The 23,383-nt window shown below is 35.9% G+C and overlaps 1 protein-coding gene across 2 annotated transcripts in view; it reads left to right on the top strand.

The window, feature by feature from the left end:
- The window catches only part of smurf2 (SMAD specific E3 ubiquitin protein ligase 2), a 60,339-nt gene that overhangs the window by 34,138 nt on the left and 2,818 nt on the right, over positions 1 to 23,383 (top strand). For both annotated transcript variants that reach the window (XM_067381531.1, XM_067381532.1), the window contains 15 exons: positions 1,606 to 1,671; positions 3,182 to 3,266; positions 3,461 to 3,544; positions 8,013 to 8,215; positions 8,874 to 8,958; positions 10,061 to 10,219; positions 10,334 to 10,378; positions 14,801 to 14,999; positions 17,361 to 17,464; positions 18,502 to 18,616; positions 18,714 to 18,892; positions 20,934 to 21,071; positions 21,159 to 21,279; positions 21,360 to 21,561; positions 21,965 to 22,040. In XM_067381531.1, the coding sequence (XP_067237632.1) occupies positions 1,606 to 1,671; positions 3,182 to 3,266; positions 3,461 to 3,544; positions 8,013 to 8,215; positions 8,874 to 8,958; positions 10,061 to 10,219; positions 10,334 to 10,378; positions 14,801 to 14,999; positions 17,361 to 17,464; positions 18,502 to 18,616; positions 18,714 to 18,892; positions 20,934 to 21,071; positions 21,159 to 21,279; positions 21,360 to 21,561; positions 21,965 to 22,040 (1,861 nt within the window). The remainder of the gene's footprint in view (positions 1 to 1,605; positions 1,672 to 3,181; positions 3,267 to 3,460; positions 3,545 to 8,012; positions 8,216 to 8,873; positions 8,959 to 10,060; positions 10,220 to 10,333; positions 10,379 to 14,800; positions 15,000 to 17,360; positions 17,465 to 18,501; positions 18,617 to 18,713; positions 18,893 to 20,933; positions 21,072 to 21,158; positions 21,280 to 21,359; positions 21,562 to 21,964; positions 22,041 to 23,383) is intronic.

Below are 23,383 nucleotides of genomic sequence, written 5' to 3' on the forward strand. Positions count from 1 at the left end.
TTAGAAACAGTCTGTTAGTGTGTGTATAATTAGCTATGAAAACATGGCTCGGGCCGATTTCAAGTGTACTTGTGTGTGTACAATTGGCACAGAGAGGTTGTAAGTATGTGCTACAATGGCTGTGTGTGTTAAGTGTGCAACCTTTAAATAAAACACACACTAGCAATGTTTTTGAACACAATAATACATCGTACTTTGGCTGGAGAACACTGTCAATCTCCGATAAATGACGTCCTTTTATTTGTGTATCACTTTCTTGTCGGCTACACAAGAATCGGTGTTTTTTGCTCAGGATGTTTAGGGTACGAGGGCCCCTGTCACAGTCTGCCTGGCTGCGTTCCAGGTCTACAGTTATGTTTTAAGACGATTTTAAAAGCAGGCTTTCCCTAGAAACCCTCCAGCATGACCACTGTCCTGGAGAAGCACAGGAAACCCACAGCCGCTCCCACAGCTGGAAGTGATTCAGTTCACCATTTCCTGTTGCACCCCTCTGTCTCTCTGCCATCATTCTTTCTCTTTCTTTTCTCATTCTCTCACTCTCTCACTCTAATAATTTGGGTCTTTAATAGGAATTTTTTTTTTTTGGCCTTTGCCATTATTAGCTATTAATATATCCTTATTTTCATCTACTTCCTCTTCATATTTATCTTCATCTTCCTCTTCTTCTTTTTGCTTTTCCTCTTACTCTTATTATAAATGTTCTACATTTTACATCACTGTATTGGTCAATATCGTTTATTTTTAAATTATGATAAAGTTATGAAAATGTACCAGTGACTGCTATATCGCTATCTGCCGATAAATGTACAGTAATTTATTATGATATATATATATATATATATATATATATATATATATATATATATCGATGACAGCTGCGTTATTAAATATTAGTGAATTGTATTCATTTTTTTATACAAAAAAAAATTACAATACATTTAACTCACATTTTAAAATTATTTTAGCTAGTCTGGTCAGATAATTATTTTTATAAATACTTTTTTTTTTTCATTTTTATTTCAGTTTCTGTTATTATTTCTATATCAATGCATCCCTAGTCTTTAGTAAGAGTTAAAGATTCACATTCATGCATAAAATACTCGTCGTCATTTTTCGCAGGTGCTTGACCATATGAAGGGGTTTAAATGTGAGTTGAGAGTTTTGGGTTGGGTGAGCACTCATCCAGCCCTGTTTAGTCTAGCTGTGCATCCTGATTTGTGTGTGTGTGTGTGTGTGTGTGTGTATGTGTGAGTGAGAACAGATAGTGGCCTCTCTAATGTCTGCAGGCTACTTGTTATTCCTGTCTCCCTCTTTCCGGCAATGACAGAGAGCCCCAGCGTGTTTCTGGAAGCGCCTCACTCCTATCGGCACATCTACAGTCTGAGAGGAATAAAGCAGTCTCTGTGCACACACACACACACACACACACACATACACTGATACAGAGCGCTGCAGTGTATGTGACCTCACACATGAAATATGGAGCGTTTTAGGCATTTAAGTCTCAGATGGCTCACCGACTGAGAAGGTCAGGGGTTACGACACAAACGTCATGCAGGGTCTTCGGTTTCTCACATGAGCTTTTTCTCTTTCCTTCATTCACAGATCAGCGTTTGGACCTAAACAAATTGGGGCCCAATGACAGCGATACCGTGAGGGGACAGATAGTAGGTGAGTCACAAGCTTTGCTCGTTCGAGAGAATGACCTGTCAGGAATTTGGAGAGCTCCTCCATTTCCTCTCTTTGCCACATCTGACATTTATCCCATGAGTCACACCAGCGCTAGAGCTTCAAAGTTTGTCATTAATGATGGCTAAACCCACACATTTACCTTCCACGCCCTAAAAACGTCTCTTGGTTAGGGAGCAAAGAAGGAAAAACACTCATTCTTCATGATTTATCTGTTTCTCTTTGATATTCCTCTGCGATTTTCTTTCATGGTCTCGAAGAGCCGCATTGTTCCTTCATCAGTAAAGAGTTTTGTGGGGTGGTGATGTATTTGTGCCCTGGGTTGCACGTCCCATGGCCACACCACAGGTTTTACAAGTATCCTTTCATCAGAAGATGAATGTTTTCCCATGCCTGAGAGTTTTTAAACAACACTCTTATATTCCTGTATGTCTTCGTCACATCAAGTTTTTGCGTCACATGTGTTATGATGAGTTGCCGCTTGATCATGAATGTGAGCAAGTAGTTATTAACTCCCAAAGGTAACTTTTATGCTAAACACTTTGAACAAACCCCTAACCCTAAATATATATCTCCTCACACAGCATTTGTATAAAATATGTCAACTATATTGATTTTAACAGTTGATCTTTTCTTCTTTTGTTACAAATGTATGATCTTTATTTTGTATTTGCCTGTATTAATTTTTTTGGATCAATTTTTTTAGAATTTTTTTTATGATAAATTTCAGAAAACAATCTTTATGGGTGTCTGTCAATATTAACTTTTTTTTTAATTGATAATTTATCAGATCTATATCAGTATGTCTCACAATATTACATTTTTTTTTTTTTTTAAATGCAGGATCTACATAGATATCTCATTTTTTTTGGTGTCTGCAGTGCCATCATATTTTAAAATTACTTTTTTTTTTTTGAAAATGTATGATAAATTTCAAACATGATCTATATCAGTATATTCCAATATATATATTTTTTTTATTAGGATACATTTTTAACATATATTTTCTTTAAATTACAATGAATTAGGTATTATTGAAAGCAAATTATTATTGTGTATTATGTATCTAATTATATATTATGTATGTATTATGTATGTAATCATATACTCAAACCATATAATCTAATAGATTTGATCATACGTTTAACCCTTATTATTGAACTCCTTTGTGTCTATTTTAACTGATGTTTTTATGTGATGAAACTTGCAGTACACTTATTGCAGGAACAATTGAGCAAAGTGCTCAGGGTCACTATAATGATTTTCTTTTGTGGGGATCGATCCTACAACCTCTCGGTTGCCAGTTCAGACTTTGACAACTATGCCACACCAACCCAAAATGGCAAAATGTCCATGCAACACATGTCTTGTGCTCATCTTGACATGGCTGTCACATCAGTCTCAGTCAATCCATGACACACAAACCTTTCACAGATGGGACCCATCTAACAGCCTGTTTTTTGTTTGTTTGTTTGTTTTTGTGTGTCAACAGTTAGTCTTCAGTCCAGGGACAGGATAGGCACAGGAGGGCCAGTCGTCGACTGTAGTCGTCTGTTCGACAATGACCTGCCAGATGGGTACGTGAAATAACTCTTTAAAAAACTCCCAAATGAGCACTTAAATGTAAAACAATGTTTTATCTTTAGAGGATACCGAGAGCCACAGTCCTTATCCAACCCCTGCGTTTGTTCCTGCGCCATGAGCGTGCGTGTGTCTGTCTGTCTGTCTGTTTGTTCATCTGTATGAATGTCTCTTTGTGTTCTGTCTGCAGCTGGGAGGAGAGGAGAACTGCATCTGGCCGGATCCAGTATCTCAATCATATCACACGCAGCACCCAGTGGGAGAGACCTACCAGGTGGGGTTTGGTTTACTTTGTTGTAGTCCCAGTTCCTTTTATTTTATTTAGTTTTATATATATATATATATTTATATTATTATATAATTTTTTTTTATTTTTGTTTTATTTTAATTAAACAAAATTTATTAATAATAAATTTAATTTATTTAATTAATTTATTTTGTTTTTTATTTATTTTATTTACTTTTGTTTTTATTATTTTTATTTTGTATTGTAACTTATTTTTACTTTATTTTATCTTTAATTTTACTTTAATTTATCTATTTTTATATTTTATATAGTTTTATTATTTGTTTTATTTATTTTAATGTATTTTTTATTTTTTTTATATATATTTATTTGTTTTATCTTTTTTTCTAGTTTTTTAGAGATGTAAATGGTTTGCAGACTGAACTAAAGGCTTGTAGGATCAAGGCATTTTGGCTTGCTCAAATTAGTGTCCAGGTCACTGGGTTTGAGGTGGTCATTTTGTGTGTGTACTCGTGTGCCGCAGCCGCACAAAAGGAAAATGTGCGTCGGCCACATCTGTCTCCATTGCCATCTCAGACACTGACCCAAATTTATCCAGAGTACAGCTGAAAGATATAAAGCCATGTTAGGAAGCATCCCCACTTCATGAATTTTTAAGGAAACACTCAACCATAAAGACCAAGAAACATTCCAGGCAACATTCCAAGATGAAGATCTAGAAAAAATGCTGGTCTGGTCCACGTTTCCCAAATATTTTGGTCTATACAATCTACTTAGGCTTACGATTCTGTTGGGAAGCGCAGCCCTGTTTCCAACAACAATGAATATACCTCAAATAATAGAAGGTTTATACCAAAAACAGGGCCATAAGTACCCATGGTTGAAAAAACCCCCATGTACTCTTTTGTTTCTTCTCTACATCCTCTGCATTTCTAGTCTTTCCTCAAAACGTTACTGTATGCCTATAGGGATTTGATTAATTTCAGCCACAAGCACATTACTGAGGTTATGTGTCGACATTGGCCGACTAGTCCTAGTGTGCAGCACGCATTACAATTCTCAGCCACGGAAGCTCTTGAAACATCTTTTTTTGTACTGACGTTGCTTCCAAAGGCAGTTTTGAACCTCTGAAGTGTTGAAACCGAGTGGAACACAGGGAATATTGAAACCGGGGAGAAGCTGTGTTTATGTGCTACATGATTCAGCACTTTGTCCTCGTTCGGTGAGCTCGTGTTGCCAGTTGCTTCACGGCTGAGCTGCTGTTGCACTTAAATGTTCCCACTTTACAATAACAGCACTTACAGTCGACCTGGGCAGCTGGAGAAGGACGGAAATTTCACTCCCTTGTTTGGAGAGGTTGCAGGTCTGCGACTTAATCAAGTCCCTCAACTCATCGCAGTACGCCGTTCTGCTTGCCAGTATTTGTCTACGGAGACTGCATGGCGCTGCCACCGTTACATTATTCATTTAGTATCCAAAGCAACTGTACATTTTGTACCATAGAGATTTGAACCTCATACCAAAGGGTCACACTATTGTGTGCTTTGGTTTCCAAAACTGATGCTTATTTGTGAAGTCATGCCAAGTCACCTTTATTTATATAGTGCTTTTTACAATACAGATTGTTTCAAAGCAGCTTTACACTGATAACAGGACAATTATGCAACAAAGTTTTGGTTTTGTTTTTTTGGCTGTAATGAAGCTCTAGAAAAAAAAAAAATTACCGTACATTTGTACTGTTTTAATATGGATCTTACCCAGAAGAGCCACTAAAGTGTTTCATGGTCCTTCTGAAAAAACAACATGAACCAGCCTAAAATGGCTTGCTGGTTTTAGTATGGTCTGTTGGCTGGTTTTAGAGGGATTTGGAGGTTTTTCAGCTAAATACCATCTGAGAGACCAGTTTAAACTAGCTTATTTTATTATTTTTTCTAAATATTTTTATTTTTTATTTTGTTTTTATATTTTTATGTTTTGTTAGAATTGCAAATGGTCCGCAGACTAAAATAAAGTCTTGTAGACTCAAGGCATTGTAGGCTTGGCCAAATTTCTGCCCAGGTCACTGGGTTGGAGGTGGTTTTGTTGGATTGGACTGTCCAGTCTAACCCTGTCAAACCCAAATATAGGAAAAAAATGAGCAAACGTTTTTTTGACCTCTCAGATATTGTTTTAGGAGGCCTCTGATGTAGAAATGAAAGATTTTTCAAATTTTTTACATTTTAGTAAGTTTTTAGGGAAATGTTGCAATATTGCAACGTTGGGCCTTGTTAGGACCAGAATTTCTGTATTTGTACTCACTTTGTCTGAACAGATAAACAGAGCATTTAAGCATTCATTTCCAGGGTTGATTGCTTACTTAGCCCCATAACAGTATATAATATTATAACAGTAATAATCACACAACAATCATATTGTTTATGAATAAGCATTTATTAATAAAAATATTGAAAATTTGTATTTTTAAAACTTTATCTTCTATCACTTTCAGTGTGGTTTGAATGAAGTCTGTGTTTTGCAGTGATAGTCCCTAAGACAGTTCTTTTCATCTGAGAAGCACAGACGAACATTGCACTTGATACAGTGTATTTGTGTATCCATTATTGCAGTGTCTACAGCTTCCTCTCTTTATCAATACTGGGAAATGTGCAATCATGTCTTTGCGTACATCCAGTGGGGGTGGTCCGATGACATCCTGGCATTCTGAAATGGAAAAAGTTAAAAAAAAAACAAAACAAGTGAATAATACAAATGGGTCTTGTATTGTAGTAGATAAACTGAAAGAATAGACAAGGTGGTAGACCATGTGTCGAGGGTGGAGATCTAAGTATATTATCCATCAAAGTATTATAATTTCAATGCAAATGCTAATCAAAATTCCACTACTACATACAAACAATACTGTCTGGCTGGCCTATTATGCTCTCTACTTATCATACTAAAAGGAACACATGCATCCCCCCAGAGCACTTACAGGTTCATGTTCAAGACCATTCACACCTGTCCCAGAACAATTCAACAGGCATCCCCCCAAAAAATCCAGAACATCCCTCCTAATCTCCTAATGCTATAAACTACTTGGGCAACACTCATTAAAAAATCTCAGGATCATTTAGAAGTTAAAAAACAAACAATAAACTACAAAGATACAGGGAGTTTCAGATACCGCTCTAGATGATGGAGTTTCAAATTCCACATACAATGTATTCCTGTGTTTAATTATGGTATAAGCTAAACTAAGTACTAACTTAGTTCAAATGAATCATCTAACAGTTTAAATTTCAATTTGTGACCATGTGAGAAGTGCCGTGTCCTTGTGTAATGTGTAGGAGCACAGGCTATTTTGACTACCACTCTGGCCCAAAGTTGTAGAATTAAAACATGGACTTAAGAAGCTCTAAATCAAATTTGATGAATGTTTTCCAAAATAACTAAATATATCGGTGTTCTAGACATTGTAATAAACACAAAAAAAATATGTAAGGAATTTTACTTACTTGAATCTTGACGACATCCAGTCATGCAAAAAAGGGAGATGAGCTCAGCGTGTAAACACGTGCTACTCGGACATGTTTGACCGTTATGCTCACGTGTTTTGCAGCACCTCGCACGTGAGTGCCGTGTTTTTAAGGCACTGTGTTAAGTTAAAAGAATTTCAACTTTTACACGCAGCGCCGCACATCAATGTCAGTTCCAAAATAGTGCACCAATCAGAAGAACTCGGAGGCGGGGCAAGCTTTGCAGGCTTCTGTTTACAGTAGTAAGTTGGCGTGGCAACTGTTTTATTTTATTATTGCCATTATTGCATCACATCTCAAAAGCGTGTCTCTAGACACTCACATTCTGTGCTGCGCTTTTTTTAGTGCTGCGTCTTGTGTTTTTTTTATACGCAAAACTGTGTTCTGTGTGAACAAGCCCTAAGATGGCTTGCTGGTCTTAGTTTGGACCAGTAAGTTAGATTGGATGGTTTTAAAGGGAAATTTGGATGTTTTTCAGCTGGTCATGCTGGTAGACAAGCTGGCCACCCAACTAAATCACCAACTTATCCAGGCTTGGAGGCCATTTTTAACCAGTTAAGACCAACAAACCAACTTTAAGCTTTTTTTTAGCTGGGAAAGTCCATACCAGCTGGAAAGGTCTATAGGAAATGATGCTAAGACTTTTTTTCACTTTATACTCTCCGAAGAAACTCAGTCTGAGAAAAGTGTTTTCAAAAATGTTTCTTCAGTAAAATATTTATGATGTTTTGCATAAATAATCACAAAAATGCTCTGTAATCTTCCGTTCTTCTTAAATTCCACATTTATAATTTACTTTTACACATTTAGCACACACTGTCATTCAAAGCGACTTTGCATTCGAAGCATATGTGTTGCCTGGGATTCTTGGAAATCGATCCCATGTCCTTAAAGTTGCTATTGCCAAGCTGTAGGAATTGAAACCATTTTAATGTAGTCTGTTGCCTCATTCTTTCTCATGTCTTCTTTCACACACACAGGCCTGCGTCTGAGTACTCGAGTCCCGGCCGGCCACTCAGCTGCCTGGTGGATGAGAACACGCCCATCATGACGCCCAACGGGGCAGCGGGCGTACCTGCGGATGACCCACGGGTGCAGGAGCGCAGGGTTCGCTCTCAGAGACACAGAAACTACATGAGCAGAACTCACCTACACACACCGCCCGACCTGCCCGAGGGATACGGTTCGTTCAAACACACGCACACATCAGTTCTTCCATTAATACTGGCCAGCTCGCAGAGGTCAAAAATACACCCTGCAACATACACTCTGAAAATGTGAGTTTCACATACACACTTGCGATGGAAATTTGTGCTGCAGCAGGAGTAATTAAAACGTCTCTTGAGCTGTAGAAAAGGAACTCGTCTGAAATATCTCCGACGTGCCGTCAGCACCAGCTGCAGGGTCAGACGGGTGACCTGGAAATCCCTCTATGTCTGTGTGCGTGTGTGCGAGTCCGTGGAGAGATTCAGAGGGCAGAGGTTATAGACACAGGTTAAATAGAGCTCTGTGTGCTTTGCTCCGCTCAAGTAGCTAAATGTGGGTCTGTGGACATGGGATACAGGTCAAGTACATGTGTGGAACAGGAACCATCATTTAAAGACTTTGAGATGAGACTGTGTGATAAATCCACAAAATCACTTTCAAGTAACTTCCTATATTTATCCTGCATATTTATATGGACAAGATAAGCATATAGTAAATCAAACTGAAAGTGAAAGAATTAATGTATCACTACTGTACCCACATGAACACAAAAACAATGCTAGTATTCCACCCTCTTGTCATTTTTTTTTTCACATTATAAATGACGGATGGTGCCCCCTGGTGTTTGTTCACAGAGCAACGGACAACGCAGCAGGGCCAGGTCTACTTCCTGCACACGCAGACGGGCGTCAGCACATGGCACGACCCCAGAGTGCCCAGGTACCTCCTTACCTTTGTGTATTTTTAATGTTATTCAAATTATTTAACTTATCTTGTTTAACTAATATTTCATACTGAATTTGGTTGGAAATCTGTGCCTCTAACCAAATGCAACGCATGAAGTCATTTTTTTGTAACATTTCAAACATTACTGTTTAATATACAACCGTGTTGTAGAGTGTGATTTTTTTAAAAATGAGATATATGTCAAAAAATCTCTCAAAACTCAATGCTATTTAGGATTGCGACTGGTTAGGACAGAAACTGAGAAGACATGAACTTGGAGAAACTTAGCAGAGCTTTATGAGGGGACCGTTTAGCCTATATTTGTGTAGGCAAGGCTGCTTGTCATTCATCTGAGAGCGGAACATGATTGAAAAAAATAAACGTGGCAATGGCTTATTTTTCTAGGATTTTCTGAGTTGACATTAAGCATTTTTGCGGCGCTGCACATTTATTGCTCTGTTAGTTTGATGATGTTTGGCAGGAGCCATCTCTGAAGTTTGTTTTGTCTCGTTTGTTTTTACTTTCTCTTTTTGACCTTTGTTTTGTCTGTTTTCTTGCTTTGTTCTTGTTTTCCACTCAATATTACTTAAACATCAGTCTAAGGACCATGTTACAATATATTTAAACTGTTTTAGCACTGTTTAAGTGATGGTTAGGCTTTTTTTTCCTTCTTGTTCTTCTTCTTTTTTTTGATTTTTCATTATGAACAAATTTAATTTCCATCCAATCACAAAATTCTGGGTCTGGGGTAAGGGTAAAATAATAATAATAATTAAAAAAAATCTGTACATAAAAGGCATTTGAAAAGTCACAGAAATAAATGGTAAAAAGTTTCCTAGATAAGTTGAAATTAGGAAAAAAATAAAAAATAAAAATCAACTCATGGAACTTAAAATTTCCATTTTGGGGAATCCTCCAGCTAAAGAAATAGACATATACTCCAGATATTATCTTGCACTATGTGCATTTATACAGTAATGTCCAGCTGTAAACCAGTTCTCTACATATACCATAGCAATATATTATCTCATGAGGGACAAAACTACTGCTTTGTGTGCGAGAGCTGATAAACGGTACTCTGTCTTTCTCTCCGCAGGGACCTCAGTAATGTAAATTGTGAGGAGTTGGGTCCACTGCCTCCAGGCTGGGAGATAAGGAACACTGCCACAGGACGGGTGTACTTTGTGGACCACAACAACCGAACCACACAATTCACGGACCCGCGCCTCTCCGCTAACCTGCACCTCGTCCTAAAGTGAGTCCCTCTCAACCTCATCAGAAAGAACCAGACACCATTTAACCTAGAAACTAATAGGCATATGAAAATAGCCTATAATCTCAACCCGTTTTCTCATGTTTACTCCAACAGTCCCAGTCCGAATGGCTCCCGTGGTGCCGTTGAGGCTCAGAGCAGGTAAGAAATGAATAAGAAATTCTGCAGTTGAAGCAGTTTATCGATTTTTCATCTGCATGCGCGTGACCGTGCATGGGTATTTGTGTGTGTCGTGTGAGCCAGAGGAATGCATTAATGGGGAGAGATCGAGTTTCCCTTTTCCTGTCCTGACAGATCAAAGGACATGTACCACATTCCGTCTTCCCACTTCGTGTTGTTCTTGCAGTAACAGGAATATTCGGTGGGGTACGGCATGCATGAATGGAATCACACAAGTCGGGGAATATCAGTTCACGTAGGATCTCGCAAATGAATCGTTGCACCTGCATAGGATCTTCATGGCAATGTGAAGCAGCCACCTGCCATTGCCAACATTTTGCAGCATTCCTAAAAATATTTGAAAACAGAAATTCACTCTTTAAAACTTAAACATCTGTTAATTCACCAAGCAGAGATAGGTATCACCCAGTGGTATGAAATAAAGACTTTTAAAAATAAAGATAAACAAGGTAAAACTTTAAACAAGAAATGAAGTCACATAGTGAAATAGAAAGTCAAAGTTGTGAGATGATTATGGCCCATAATAATTCAGCATAATCTTTAATTAATGTTTATTTTTTTAATGTAAGCAGTGAAGAAAATTTGATTTAGTTAGGGTTAGGTAGGTTATTAATATACTAATATTATATATAGATATATATATATTTTTTAAATATCCACCAAATCAGTCTGTCACATGCAGAAAGCAGTGTTTTAGTAAGTTTATTTTGACCTTTTTACAAGATCAAATGGAGTAAACCTAAGAAAACTACATAATCATGACTCAAAAATCCTTGATTTTTATAAAAGAAGAAAAGAAGTTTTTTTTCTTTTACATATTTTACTTCTATTTTAGAGTCTTCAATGCCGCTAATCATGACAAATATTGGTCTATCGTTAGGTCTGTTTCACTTTTTGACAGTATTACAAGAGATATTTAGTCATTTGATAAATCAAAAATAAATCTTTGGTGTGTAGTTTTGCCACTGATACTTTATAGTACAGCAAGAAACAATGTTTTTAGCTGAGGTTTTTCACATGATTATTTTCTATTTTGTGAAACAACGATGTCCTCCATTCAGAGCTAAATGTACTTTAGGTTTAGGTAAGTACACACTGAATTATTTCTATTTTACCAAAATCTGAATGAGCTATGAATGTAAAGCAGATAATAGAAAAATATATAGTTAAAGTGTGCAATATACCACAGCTTTAAATAATTATACACTAAACATACAAAACCACAATATTATCATACTATTACCTAGATTTTGATTTAATATTGTATCGCCATGTTTGCATACCAGACATCAGTCCAAACAGATCACTTGCATTAAGACGTCATCCGTCAAAGCAAACTAACTGTCAAACCGAGTCAGTGTAAACGTTCCTGGCGCTGCAGTTGTCTCACTTTTGGAAAGGGCATCAGATAGATTATGTGGATATCTGTCGAAACATCTGCCTTATATCAGCGCAGAAGTTCTCACCTCGCTGTCATCTGGCAAAAATCTTCTCTGCTGTGTGCTTTCCTCTCAGCCTTGATGGCTTTATGATCTCACAATCAAGTGCGTGATGGGAGCTTCGGGCGGGTTGATGATTGTCATGGCTGTGCGTGTGTGCATGCTTGAGCTGCTGTTGACTTTTGATGGATCCACCCTCATGATCCACATCCAGCATTTCAAGGGCCACTAATGGATTACTGTCAAAAAAGGTGTTTGTTATTCAAAAAACATGAAATATGCGATTCTTACAGATAGTAACTTTAATCTTATTTAATGAAGATATGAATATGTTTTTGTAGTTTGTCCCTTATCAGTGCAAAATTATCACAAATTAAAAAGGATTCATGCCAATATTGTCCAAAACCCCACTTTTCCAGGGCGTTTCCAAACTTTTGGAGGGCAGTGTGTGTATGTGTATATATATATATATATATATATATATATATATATATATAATATATATATATATATATATATATATATATATATAATTTAAATTATTTTGTGGTCCTTATGTTAAAAAAGTGATTATAAGATAATAAATAAATAAAATATTGAATATATGATTATTTTCTATTTTGTAAAACGACAATGTTCACCATTCAGAGCTAAATGTACTTTAGGTTTAGGTCAGTACAATGATTATCAGAGATTATAATGACAAAAAAGGCAGAATTTATAAGCAATTTGGCACAATCTCTTATCTTTATTATTATTAATATAAATATTTCAAAAATATGATTTAATTGAAAAATGTTTATACACCAACTGAAAGTTTTTTAAATATTAGATATTTTGCACCCAGTCAAATGGAGTAACCCTAAAAAGAGTACATAATATTTATGGATATTTGTGTAAAAAAAAAAAAAGAAAAGAAAAAAGAAAATTAAAATTTACCTTCCAATATATACTTTAAAATAAAAAAAGCATTAAAGTTAATGATTAATAGAGTTTAGATAATTTAGATAAGTTTATATGTGGTGTTTATATGGTGTGTGGAAAATATTTTTTTGTTCTTGCTGTTGATGGCCACTACAAATTTTGATGATAATGGCATCAACGTGATTTCAAAGATTACATTTCTAAGAACTCCTTTATATCTTCTCAGACATCCTTATTTGTCATAGACTTATGAATCATTGTTGCTTGTATATTATAATGAACATCAGGCTGTTTTTACACAGTAGCAGTAAGAACTGATCTAGGCTGTTTACACATCGATTCAGATTCACATTGTCATTAATTATCCTCATGTTGTTCCAAGCCTGTAAGACCTTCGTTCATCTTCAGAATACAAATTAAGATGTTTTTGATAAAATCCGAGAGGTTTCTGAACCACACATGGGCAGCAATGACATTGCACTTTTCAAGGCCCAGAAAGGAGGTAAAGACATCGCTAAAATAGTCAACGTGACTATAGACACACACAGTGCAGCGCTTCCAGTTTTTCGTTGTGTTGCTCACATGTACGGCATCCGCCAATACTGAGTCGGAGTTCTGAGTTCTGCGTTGTCTATACAATGTAAACTGCGTAGGAGACTGACAGGGAAGAGAAGAAGCTTCATAACATTAAGGATGAACCACTGTAGTCACGTCGACTATTTTAACGATGTCTTTAGTACCTTTCTGGACCTCAGAAGGTGCAATGACGTCGCTGCCTATGTGTGAATCAGAGAGCTCTTGGATTTCATCAAAAATGTCTTAATTTGTGTTCTGAAGATGAACAAAGGTCTTATGGGTGTGGAACGACATGAGGGTGAGTAATTAATGACAGAAATTTCATTTTTGGGTGAACTAATCCTTTAAGTGCTGTAAAGCTGGAAAACTGCAGGCAAAGAGAAGTGAGTTTCTGCGTGTCAAGGAAAAAGAATGGGAGGAAGGGAATATTTGAGGAATGTGGGTCACGTGCGGACTGAGAACGAGCGCAAGGATCATGGTGTCACATGGATAAATGAGTCTGAGAGTGTCTGTGAAGTGTGTATGGAGTGATAAGTGAGTGGGTGTTTTCATATAAAGGAATGTGTCGTTTATGGATGAATGTATGCACACTTCACTTCATTTGTATTTTTGGGTGCTACATATGAACACACCTCTGCCCTCTCACTCCGTCTTTATTTGTCAAGCACTGAACTTTCACTCGAGCAGCATTTGTTTGCCGATGTCTCAACATTTGACATTCAGTATTCTAATGCGATGACATTTAAACCTGGACGTCTCTGTGAGATGGTTGCAGTTTCATCTTTTTTACATTTTTGCACCACTTTTGCTACAGTATTCTGACTGATAAGTAAAGCTTTGCTGATCTTCTTGTAGCCTTGTAGCCATTTCCGGTGTAAAGAAATTATTTTCTTTCTCAGGTCTTGTGACATTTCTCTTCCATGTGGTGCCATTGCTGACAGAATGAAATGGGAAGGGGTTTTTAACACCCTTTTATAGTCAACTGTCTGCTGGACACCTGTGTAATGAATAATTAGACTCACCTGTGGTTGAATTCTTGTTAAATTAGACATTTGTAGTCTAAAATTTAGCTTTGCTCTAGAGACTTTCAGTGGGGTGTACTCATTTTTGCATTACCCATATTTGAGTAAAACTGAAAATTTTGTTCTCTGTTATAACATGAAAGTAAGGTTAATAATATAAGTTAAACAGATGTTATGTAAAACTTAGTCTTGTCAGCATCTTAGAAATTGTTTTTGTGTTCATTGAGAAAATGTTACTTTTCAAAACTCATTTACGCTGAGCACTGTACCTGTGAGTTGGCACTGAAAGGGCGAAGCTGCTCTGGCATCAAGGGTGAAGATGGGGTCAGACATCAGTGTTTATGAATGTGTGCTGTCAGAACGTTTCATCTCAATTTATCTTCCCCGTTTTGCTTTTCCCCTCGCTCTTTTTTTGTCCGCAGTCGTCCCGGACAGCTGAAGGAGCAGGCCCAGTCTGTCATGTCTCCCGGAAATCTCCCAGAGGACCCCGAATGTCTCACGGTGCCCAAGTACAAGCGAGATCTGGTGCAGAAACTGAAGATCTTGAGACAGGAGCTGTCCCAGCAGCAGCCTCAGGCGGGACACTGCCGCATCGAGGTCTCGCGTGAGGAGATCTTTGAGGTGAGACTCTAAAGTCACACTGATGAATGGATTTACAGCAGCAAATTCTGTTAAAAATATATTTGCAAACATTAAACGCAGCTTATAATTAGGACTTGGTTATATTTCTGCCTTTTGACAATATTCAAGATGTACTTCCATTTAAAGGTTTGGGGTCAGTAAGATTTTCTTCTTTTTTGGAAGAAAGTAATACTTTTATTCAGCAAGAATGCATTAAATTGATCATAAGTCACAAAGACATTTATAGTGTTACAGAAGATTTCTAAATCAGTAAAGGCTGTTTTTTTAGAACTTTTTATTAATCAAAGAATCTTGAAAAAAATTGTATCACAGTTTCCACAGAAATTCCACAATATTACTGTTTTTACTGTATTTTTGATCAAATAACTGCAGCCTTGGTGAGCATAAGAGACTTCTTTAAAAAAACATTTACAAATTTTACAGACCCCAAATTTTAGGACAGTAGTGTTGATATTTATGTATTTATGAGGTTTTGATTTTAATTAGAGGAATAATCAAATCACTCAAACAAACAGCCACTGTAGCCACATTTAATTTTGGAACTAGAACACAGAAAAAAATAAAGTTAAAAATAACTATTTTTCAGTCTAACCAAACATAGTAAAAGTAGCAATATTTGCCTACAAATATATTACTAAAAGATTTTAATATATGAACAATATAATGTAGAGACTTCTGTGAACATTTTGGGGGCGATGCAAATAAATCATTGAATCAGAGTTTTGAATCAGTTCACTGAAACCGACAGTTTGATTCATAGAAATGAATCGAACTCACCAGCTATACTGCTGTTTTAGCGAATGGTGTTTTAATTAGAGCACTATGCAAATTTTAACATCAGTATTTTTGGCTATTCTTATAAAAATATCTCTATATTATTTTACTTAGTGCAATCTATGAAAAATTATATTAAGGTTCTCTTTATCCCACTGGCAAATTAAAAATGTGAAAAAAGCATAAACCTCTCTAAATTTCATTAGATTCATCTTGTAATTTTGCTTCTCAAGTATTAAGATATTTTTACTGTAAAACAAAGCTAAGATACTGAGAAATAAAATGGTTTAATACTTATTTATACTCAAGTTCAAATCCACCTCTCGTTCCTGCCTCTTTTCACCATCATTTTTATTCTCTCTCTACTACATGTCTATCCAATAGAAACTCAAGTGGCCTAAACAAATAAAACACTCACATTTCTTTGGGCTTTTTTTGTTGTTTTTTGTATGTCTGTGTGTTTTTTTGTTACATACCCCGCAACCTCACGAAGCAGCAGAACCCAAGTTCGCGTAGACTCAGTTGTCAGCTCTGAGACTTGTCGTCAGCGAGCAGGCAGATGGGATCTCTGTTGTCATTTCGAAGGTGTTAGTTGCACCAGTAACACCTGTCAGTCTGAACCAGCCTTTAATTGCTGTTACAAAGCCCGAAGGCCAGGATAACCTTTACCATAAAGGCCTTTGAGCTCTGCTGGATGTTACCCACAAATCAATTTGTGTGTGGAAAAAGCCATAATGTATCAGACATGATGTTAAACTTCATTAGCATGCAGCAAAACACCCCGCTGAGTTCAGCTAATGCGTGTGACATGTACTTCACACGCTTCTGAGCCTCATCTCAGGCCTGTTGGAAAAACATTTACCCCCCACCCCCCTTGCTCAGCTTGAAGTGATTTTTGGTCTGTGCATCTGTTTGGTCATCTGGTTTGGGGTGTTTAAGGGTGTTGAGCTGGATACGCACAGGCATTTCTGCATGCTGCATTCCAACATGCTGCTCTCTTTTTTTTATGTATTGTGTTTTCTGCTCTTGGGTACATACCAGGGTTATTATAGTTAACTAATCTGTTTTTGCTTTAAATAAAATAAACATTAACTTAAATAAAATAGTTAAAAAATGTGTTAAACTTATTCTATTTCAGCTAGTTGCCAAGAATTCATTTCTCATTTAGTTTAATTTGATGTACTAATGTAACTAAAATTCAAATAAAAATGAATAAAAGTATTTAGACCATTTAAAAAGTGACAATACCCAACAAAAACTTTAACTAAAAATCGGGGGGAAAAAATCTAACTATTAATAAAATCTATAATAGTATCTCTGATACTAAAATAACACCAGCATAATATTTGTTTATGACCCATGACAGTTATGTGAAGTAAAAAAAGTTTTAAAAAATTAGTATTTTCTAAACCCTTAGTGTGAACTTTCCATCTCAATCTACTGTAAGTATGATCATATAGATGACTTGTGCGTCCTTTTATTGGTCTGTTTAATGCTGTAGTGAAAGATTTGTGACCTTTCTGTAACCCTTCATAAATTTAATCTGTGTCTCTACTATCTCCTCAGGAATCATACCGGCAAGTGATGAAGATGAGGCCGAAGGACCTGTGGAAGAGGTTGATGGTCAAGTTCAGAGGAGAGGAAGGTCTCGACTATGGTGGAGTCGCTAGGTATGAGTTTGATACTGAGCAAAAAACATTCACTATGTAACTTTTGTCCCTCTAGTGGTTAAAAAACAAAACTGCATGCATTTTGCAGAAGAACATTGTTTTGGTTGTGCTTCGGCTCTGTGTGACTGTGCGGATATATATGACAAAATGACTATATGACTTCACAATGAACTCTACATTTGGCAATTTATCTATTCAATAAAATACATTACTCACCTGTTAAAGGGTTAGTTCATCCAAAAATAAAATTTCTGACATTAAGTGTCCTCATCGAGACACAAATTAAGATATTTTTGATGAAATCCGAGGGTATCTGATCCCACACATAGGCACCAACATCATTGCACCTTTTGACATCCAGAAAGATAGTTAAAACATGGTTAAAGTAGTCATCATGACAACAGTGGTTCAACCTTAATGTTATGAATTGACAAGAAACCATGTTTTCAACTATCTTTCTGGATGTCAAAAGGTGCAATGATGTTGTTGCCTATGTGTGGATCAGAAACCCTCGGATTTCATCAAAAACATCTTAATTTGTGTTCTGAAGATGAACGAACATCTTACGGGTTTGGAACGACATGAGGGTGAGTAATTAATGAAATAAATTTTATTTTTGGGTAAACTAACCATTTAAGTAATAAAAACACCATCTCCATGTCGCTTTTACAGCATTTCAAAACCATTCAGCCAGGTCTAAAATATAAACACATGTTACATAGTGTGGCTTTAAAGCTGATTGAAGAAAAATGTCTGTAATTTTGATGAAAGATGCACATTTGTAACTTTGTCCACCTCTGAAATGACTTTCCTTTTCCCCTGATGAACCACCTGTTACATTTTCCACAACCAGCATACGTTTTTGTATGGCATCCTGTTCAACTGATACATATACCACAGTATGGCAGTAAAATGGGTTATGAATGCAGTTTCCTGCTGACTTTTCAAGCTGGTGTGTCCATCTAGTGGTGGAATTTGAGTATAACATGGGCCATGTCTGTTGATAGTTTGTGCCAATATGTGTGTTTGTGTCATAGGGAGTGGTTATACTTGCTGTCGCATGAGATGTTAAATCCATACTATGGACTGTTCCAGTATTCACGAGACGACATCTACACGCTACAGATCAACCCGGACTCTGCTGTTAATCCGGTGAGTGGACCTGGAGCTGAAGCAGATATTCATTAAATGCAAACACTTTACAAAAAACACTCACCTTTTATGTTTTCTTTTTTATTTGTTTTTTTAGGAGCATTTGTCCTATTTCCACTTTGTGGGGAGGATTATGGGAATGGCTGTTTTCCATGGCCACTATATAGATGGAGGCTTCACTCTGCCTTTCTACAAGCAGTTGCTAGGGAAACCCATCACTCTGGATGACATGGAATCAGTGGATCCAGACCTCCACAACAGCCTTGTTTGGATCCTGTCAGTGTGCTTTATACGTCTATTCGTACAGTACAATATACACTCAAAAATTGACTGTAATACAATTATGACTCTGTCTGTATTTTCAGCAAAAGAGGGCCTGAAATGATGCATGATAAAAAAAACAGTCTATGCTTCATAATAATAATAGTAATAAAATATAATTCTATATTATAATATAATTATATAATACAATAATAATAATAATAATAAACATGTTTTTTTTAATAATATTATAATTATAGTAATATATTGTTATAATTATATAATATTTATGAGTTGGTCCCACTTTATATAAGGTGTCTTAAACTACTATGTATATACATCAAATATAATTGTTAGGTACAGTGTACTTTGTGTGTATTTATATTGTATTGGTTACAGGTTTGTGGTATGTTAGGGTTAAGGAGTAAGGGAAGGGTCAACAGTGAAATTATAGCTGTAATTACTGATGTAATTACATGCAGGTATTTTATATATATACAATATATATATATATATACAACATTTATATATATACAATAAGTGCATTGTATCAAATTATTAATTTAAATGTTAATATACTGTATAGTAGTTAAAGACACTTAATATAAAGTGGGTCCTGAGACTTAATGTCGTCTTGCTTGTAGATATATAGATAGAGAAAAAAAAAACATTTTATTTTTTTATGTTGCACAATTTATTCATCCAATAAATTAAAATGTTTGTTTATGTTGTTGCTGTTGAAACAGTCTATATACAGTACAGTCCAAAAGTTTGGAACCACTAAGATTTTTAATGTTTTTAAAAGAAGTTTCGTCTGCTCACCAAGGCTACATTTATTTAATTAAAAATACAGTAAAAGCAGTAATATTGTGAAATATTATTACAATTTAAAATAACTGTTTTCTATTTGAATATATTTCACAAAGTAATTTATTCCTGTGATGGTAAAGCTGAATTTTCAGCATCATTACTCCAGTCTTCAGTGTCACATGATCCTTCAGAAATCATTCTAATATGCTGATCTGCTGCTCAAGAAACATTTAATGTGTACAATTGTACAAAATATTTGTGTACAATATTTTTTTTCAGGATTATTTGATGAATAGAAAGTTCAAAAGAACAGTGTTTATCTGAAATCTAATCTTTTGTAACATTATAAATGTCTTTACTGCCACTTTTGATTGCTTTAATTCATCCTTGCTGAATAAAAGTATTAATTTCTTTAATTTCTTTTCAAAAAAAATAAAAATAAAAATTCTTACTGACCCCAAACTTTTGAACGGTAGTGTATAATGCTACAGAAGCTTTGTATTTCAGATAAATGCTGTTCTTTTGAACTTTCTATTCATCAAGGAATCCTGAAAAAAAAAAGTACACAACTGTTTTCAACATTGAAAATAATCATAAATGTTTCTTGAGCAGCAGATCATCATATTAGAATGATTTCTGAAGGATCATGTGACACTGAAGACTGGAGTAACGATGCTGAAAATACAGCTTTGCGTCACAGGAATAAATTACTTTGTGAAATATATTTAAATAGTACACAGTTATTTTAAATTGTAATAATATTTCACAATATTACTGTTTTTTACTGTATTTTTTTATTTAAATAAATGTAGCCTTGGTGAGCAGACGGAACTTCTTTTAAAAACATTATAAATCTTAGTGGTTCCAAACTTTTGGACTGTACTGTGTATATATATATATATATATATATATATATATATATATAGATTCAACGGCAACAACATAAACAAACATTTTGTGGCCCAAACTTAACTTTATTTCTGATAACAAGTGAAATAAATTCCAAGTAAATTACATTAGCTAGCCAGTTAAAACTATGTCTAGCCAGTATTTTGGGTTATCAGTAGAAGAAAAGAACTGTTGTTTGGCCAAACATAATTGTAACAAAGTTACTACCAGACTCGTTCAACAAACACAGACTACTCAGTTAACTTCGGGCCATGCATGTAACAGTGGAAACCGTCTATAATGCATACATAATTAATAAAATAATAATGAACCTTTTTTCTTCTCTGTGTGTATTCAGAGATAATGACATCACGGGGGTGTTGGACCACACGTTCTGCGTAGAACACAATGCATACGGAGAGATCATTCAGCATGAGCTGAAACCCAATGGCAAGAGCATCCCCGTCACCCAGGACACCAAGAAGGAGTATGTAAGGTAAGCGTGGGGTCCTTCAGCACCTTCCTCCTCCCGTTCTAATGCGTCTCTGCAGAGTTGTAACGTCTCGTGCCTGTTTTTGCACAGGCTGTATGTGAACTGGCGGTTCCTGAGGGGCATCGAGGCTCAGTTCCTGGCCCTGCAGAAAGGGTTTAATGAGGTCATCCCACAACACCTACTCAAGGCGTTTGATGAGAAAGAGTTGGAGGTATGAAAACATCAGTCCTTCATAATTGCCATTGCCAACCATAACAGTGAGCAGGGTTCAAGTGTTTCTCTTACTTTCAGCTTATTGTGTGTGGACTGGGGAAGATCGATATCAATGACTGGAAGTCAAACACCCGTCTGAAGCACTGCACGCCTGACAGTAACATCGTGAAGTGGTTCTGGCGGGCCGTGGAGTCGTACGATGAGGAGCGGAGAGCCAGACTGCTGCAGTTTGTCACCGGCTCTTCCAGAGTACCGCTGCAAGGATTCAAAGCCCTGCAAGGTACCTGAGGTCACCAGTTTCTCTTTCAGGATCTGGAAAGGAAGCTCAGACTTGTGTACAGTTACATCAATTTGATACATATAACATGGGCTAATCTATTTTATTATGTTTAGATAGATAGATAGATAGATAGATAGATAGATAGATAGATAGATAGATAGATAGATAGATAGATAGATAGATAGATAGATAGATAGATAGATAGATAGATAGATAGATAGATAGATAGATAGATAGATAGATAGATAGATAGATAGATAGATAGATCTTTTTTTTAGGGTTTCAAATCATGTGTTTATTATTGCAATGGTTTTGAACTAGAGTCTGTCCTGGAAATATGATCAAGTTTCTTACTTACTTGAAATCATACGTATATGTTTGTACTAAAACGCTGTATGATCAGGTGCTGCTGGACCACGCCTCTTCACCATTCACCAGATTGACGCCAGCACCAACAACCTGCCCAAAGCACACACTTGGTAAGCACATTGCTATAGACTAGTGGTCAAACAATATGGGCTTTTCAAAGGACAGTGGCAATATTTAGAGAGCAGTGACACATATACAAAATTTGTATTATCATTTTATGTTTTTTTATTATTATTAAATTGTAGAAATAATTAAAGTATTATACAATACCATTAAAACATTTGTGGTCAGTAAGATGTTTTCGAAAGAAATTCATATGTTTATTCAGCAAAGACACATTAAATTGTTCAAAAGTGACAGTAAAGACATTTATAGTGTGCAAAAGATATTTCAAATAAGTTTGGTTCTTTTGAACTTTTTATTCATCAAAGGATCCTGAATAAAATAAAAGTTTCCTTATTAATAAGCAGCACAACTGTTTTCAACATTGATAATAATAAGAAATGTTTATTGAACAGCAAATCATCATATTAGAATGATTTCTGAAGGATCATGTGACACTGAACACTGGAGTAATGATGCTGAAAATTCAGCTTTGATCAGCTTTTGAGGAATAAATTACATTTTAAATGTGAAGAGTTCAGATGCAAAAGCCGCTAAATGCCACCTTCATCAAAAATGAGATGATATTGAGGGAATGTTCTCCGCATATAGTATACGTTCGTTCATCAAGTACTTTCGCCTCAAATCCCAGCGTCAGCCCATTCAGAAATACTGGTTCGTTGGCAGAAACCACTAGAAGCCACTTCCGTTTGTCAGCAAAAGCCTCTAAGTCCACAGAAGATCCAGTCAGAAGATGCAAATTGAATCATATGATATCAAGATGAATGGCGGTGTGCGTATGAGCCGGCTTTCAATTGCTGAGCTGCAAGTTTTTATCATGTTTTGTCCATCATTACAGTGGCAATGACAGGATTTAGTGATTAGCAAGTAAACATAAGTGTTCCTTGTGCTGCTGTAAAGCTGATAGAAACTGACATTTTACTATGTCTTGTTGTCCAAAGAGGTGGACTTTTGTATAAAAAGCACACATGGAACTTAGCTGGTTTTGCAGCAAAAGACAGTCAATTTTGTTAGATATCAATGTATTGACTAAAGTGAAAATAAAGTTCAATAACTGACCTTTTCTTTGCCATTAAAGTGAAATTACTGAACCTAAACATAGGAGCCTGGTAAAAAAAAAAAGCTCATTTAAAAAGAAAACATGTCAGATGGAGTTTTTTTCATCTGAACTCTTCATGCATTAATATAGAAAAGTTATTTTAAAGGTGCCCTAGAATCAAAAATTTAATTTACCTCGGCATTGTCAAATAACAAGAGTTCAGTACATGGAAATGACATACAGTGAGTCTCAAACTCCATTGTTTCCTCCTTCTTATATAAATCTCATTTG

This window comes from Chanodichthys erythropterus, chromosome 3, assembly GCF_024489055.1.
Source record: "Chanodichthys erythropterus isolate Z2021 chromosome 3, ASM2448905v1, whole genome shotgun sequence".
Classification (NCBI taxonomy): Eukaryota; Metazoa; Chordata; class Actinopteri; order Cypriniformes; family Xenocyprididae; genus Chanodichthys; species Chanodichthys erythropterus.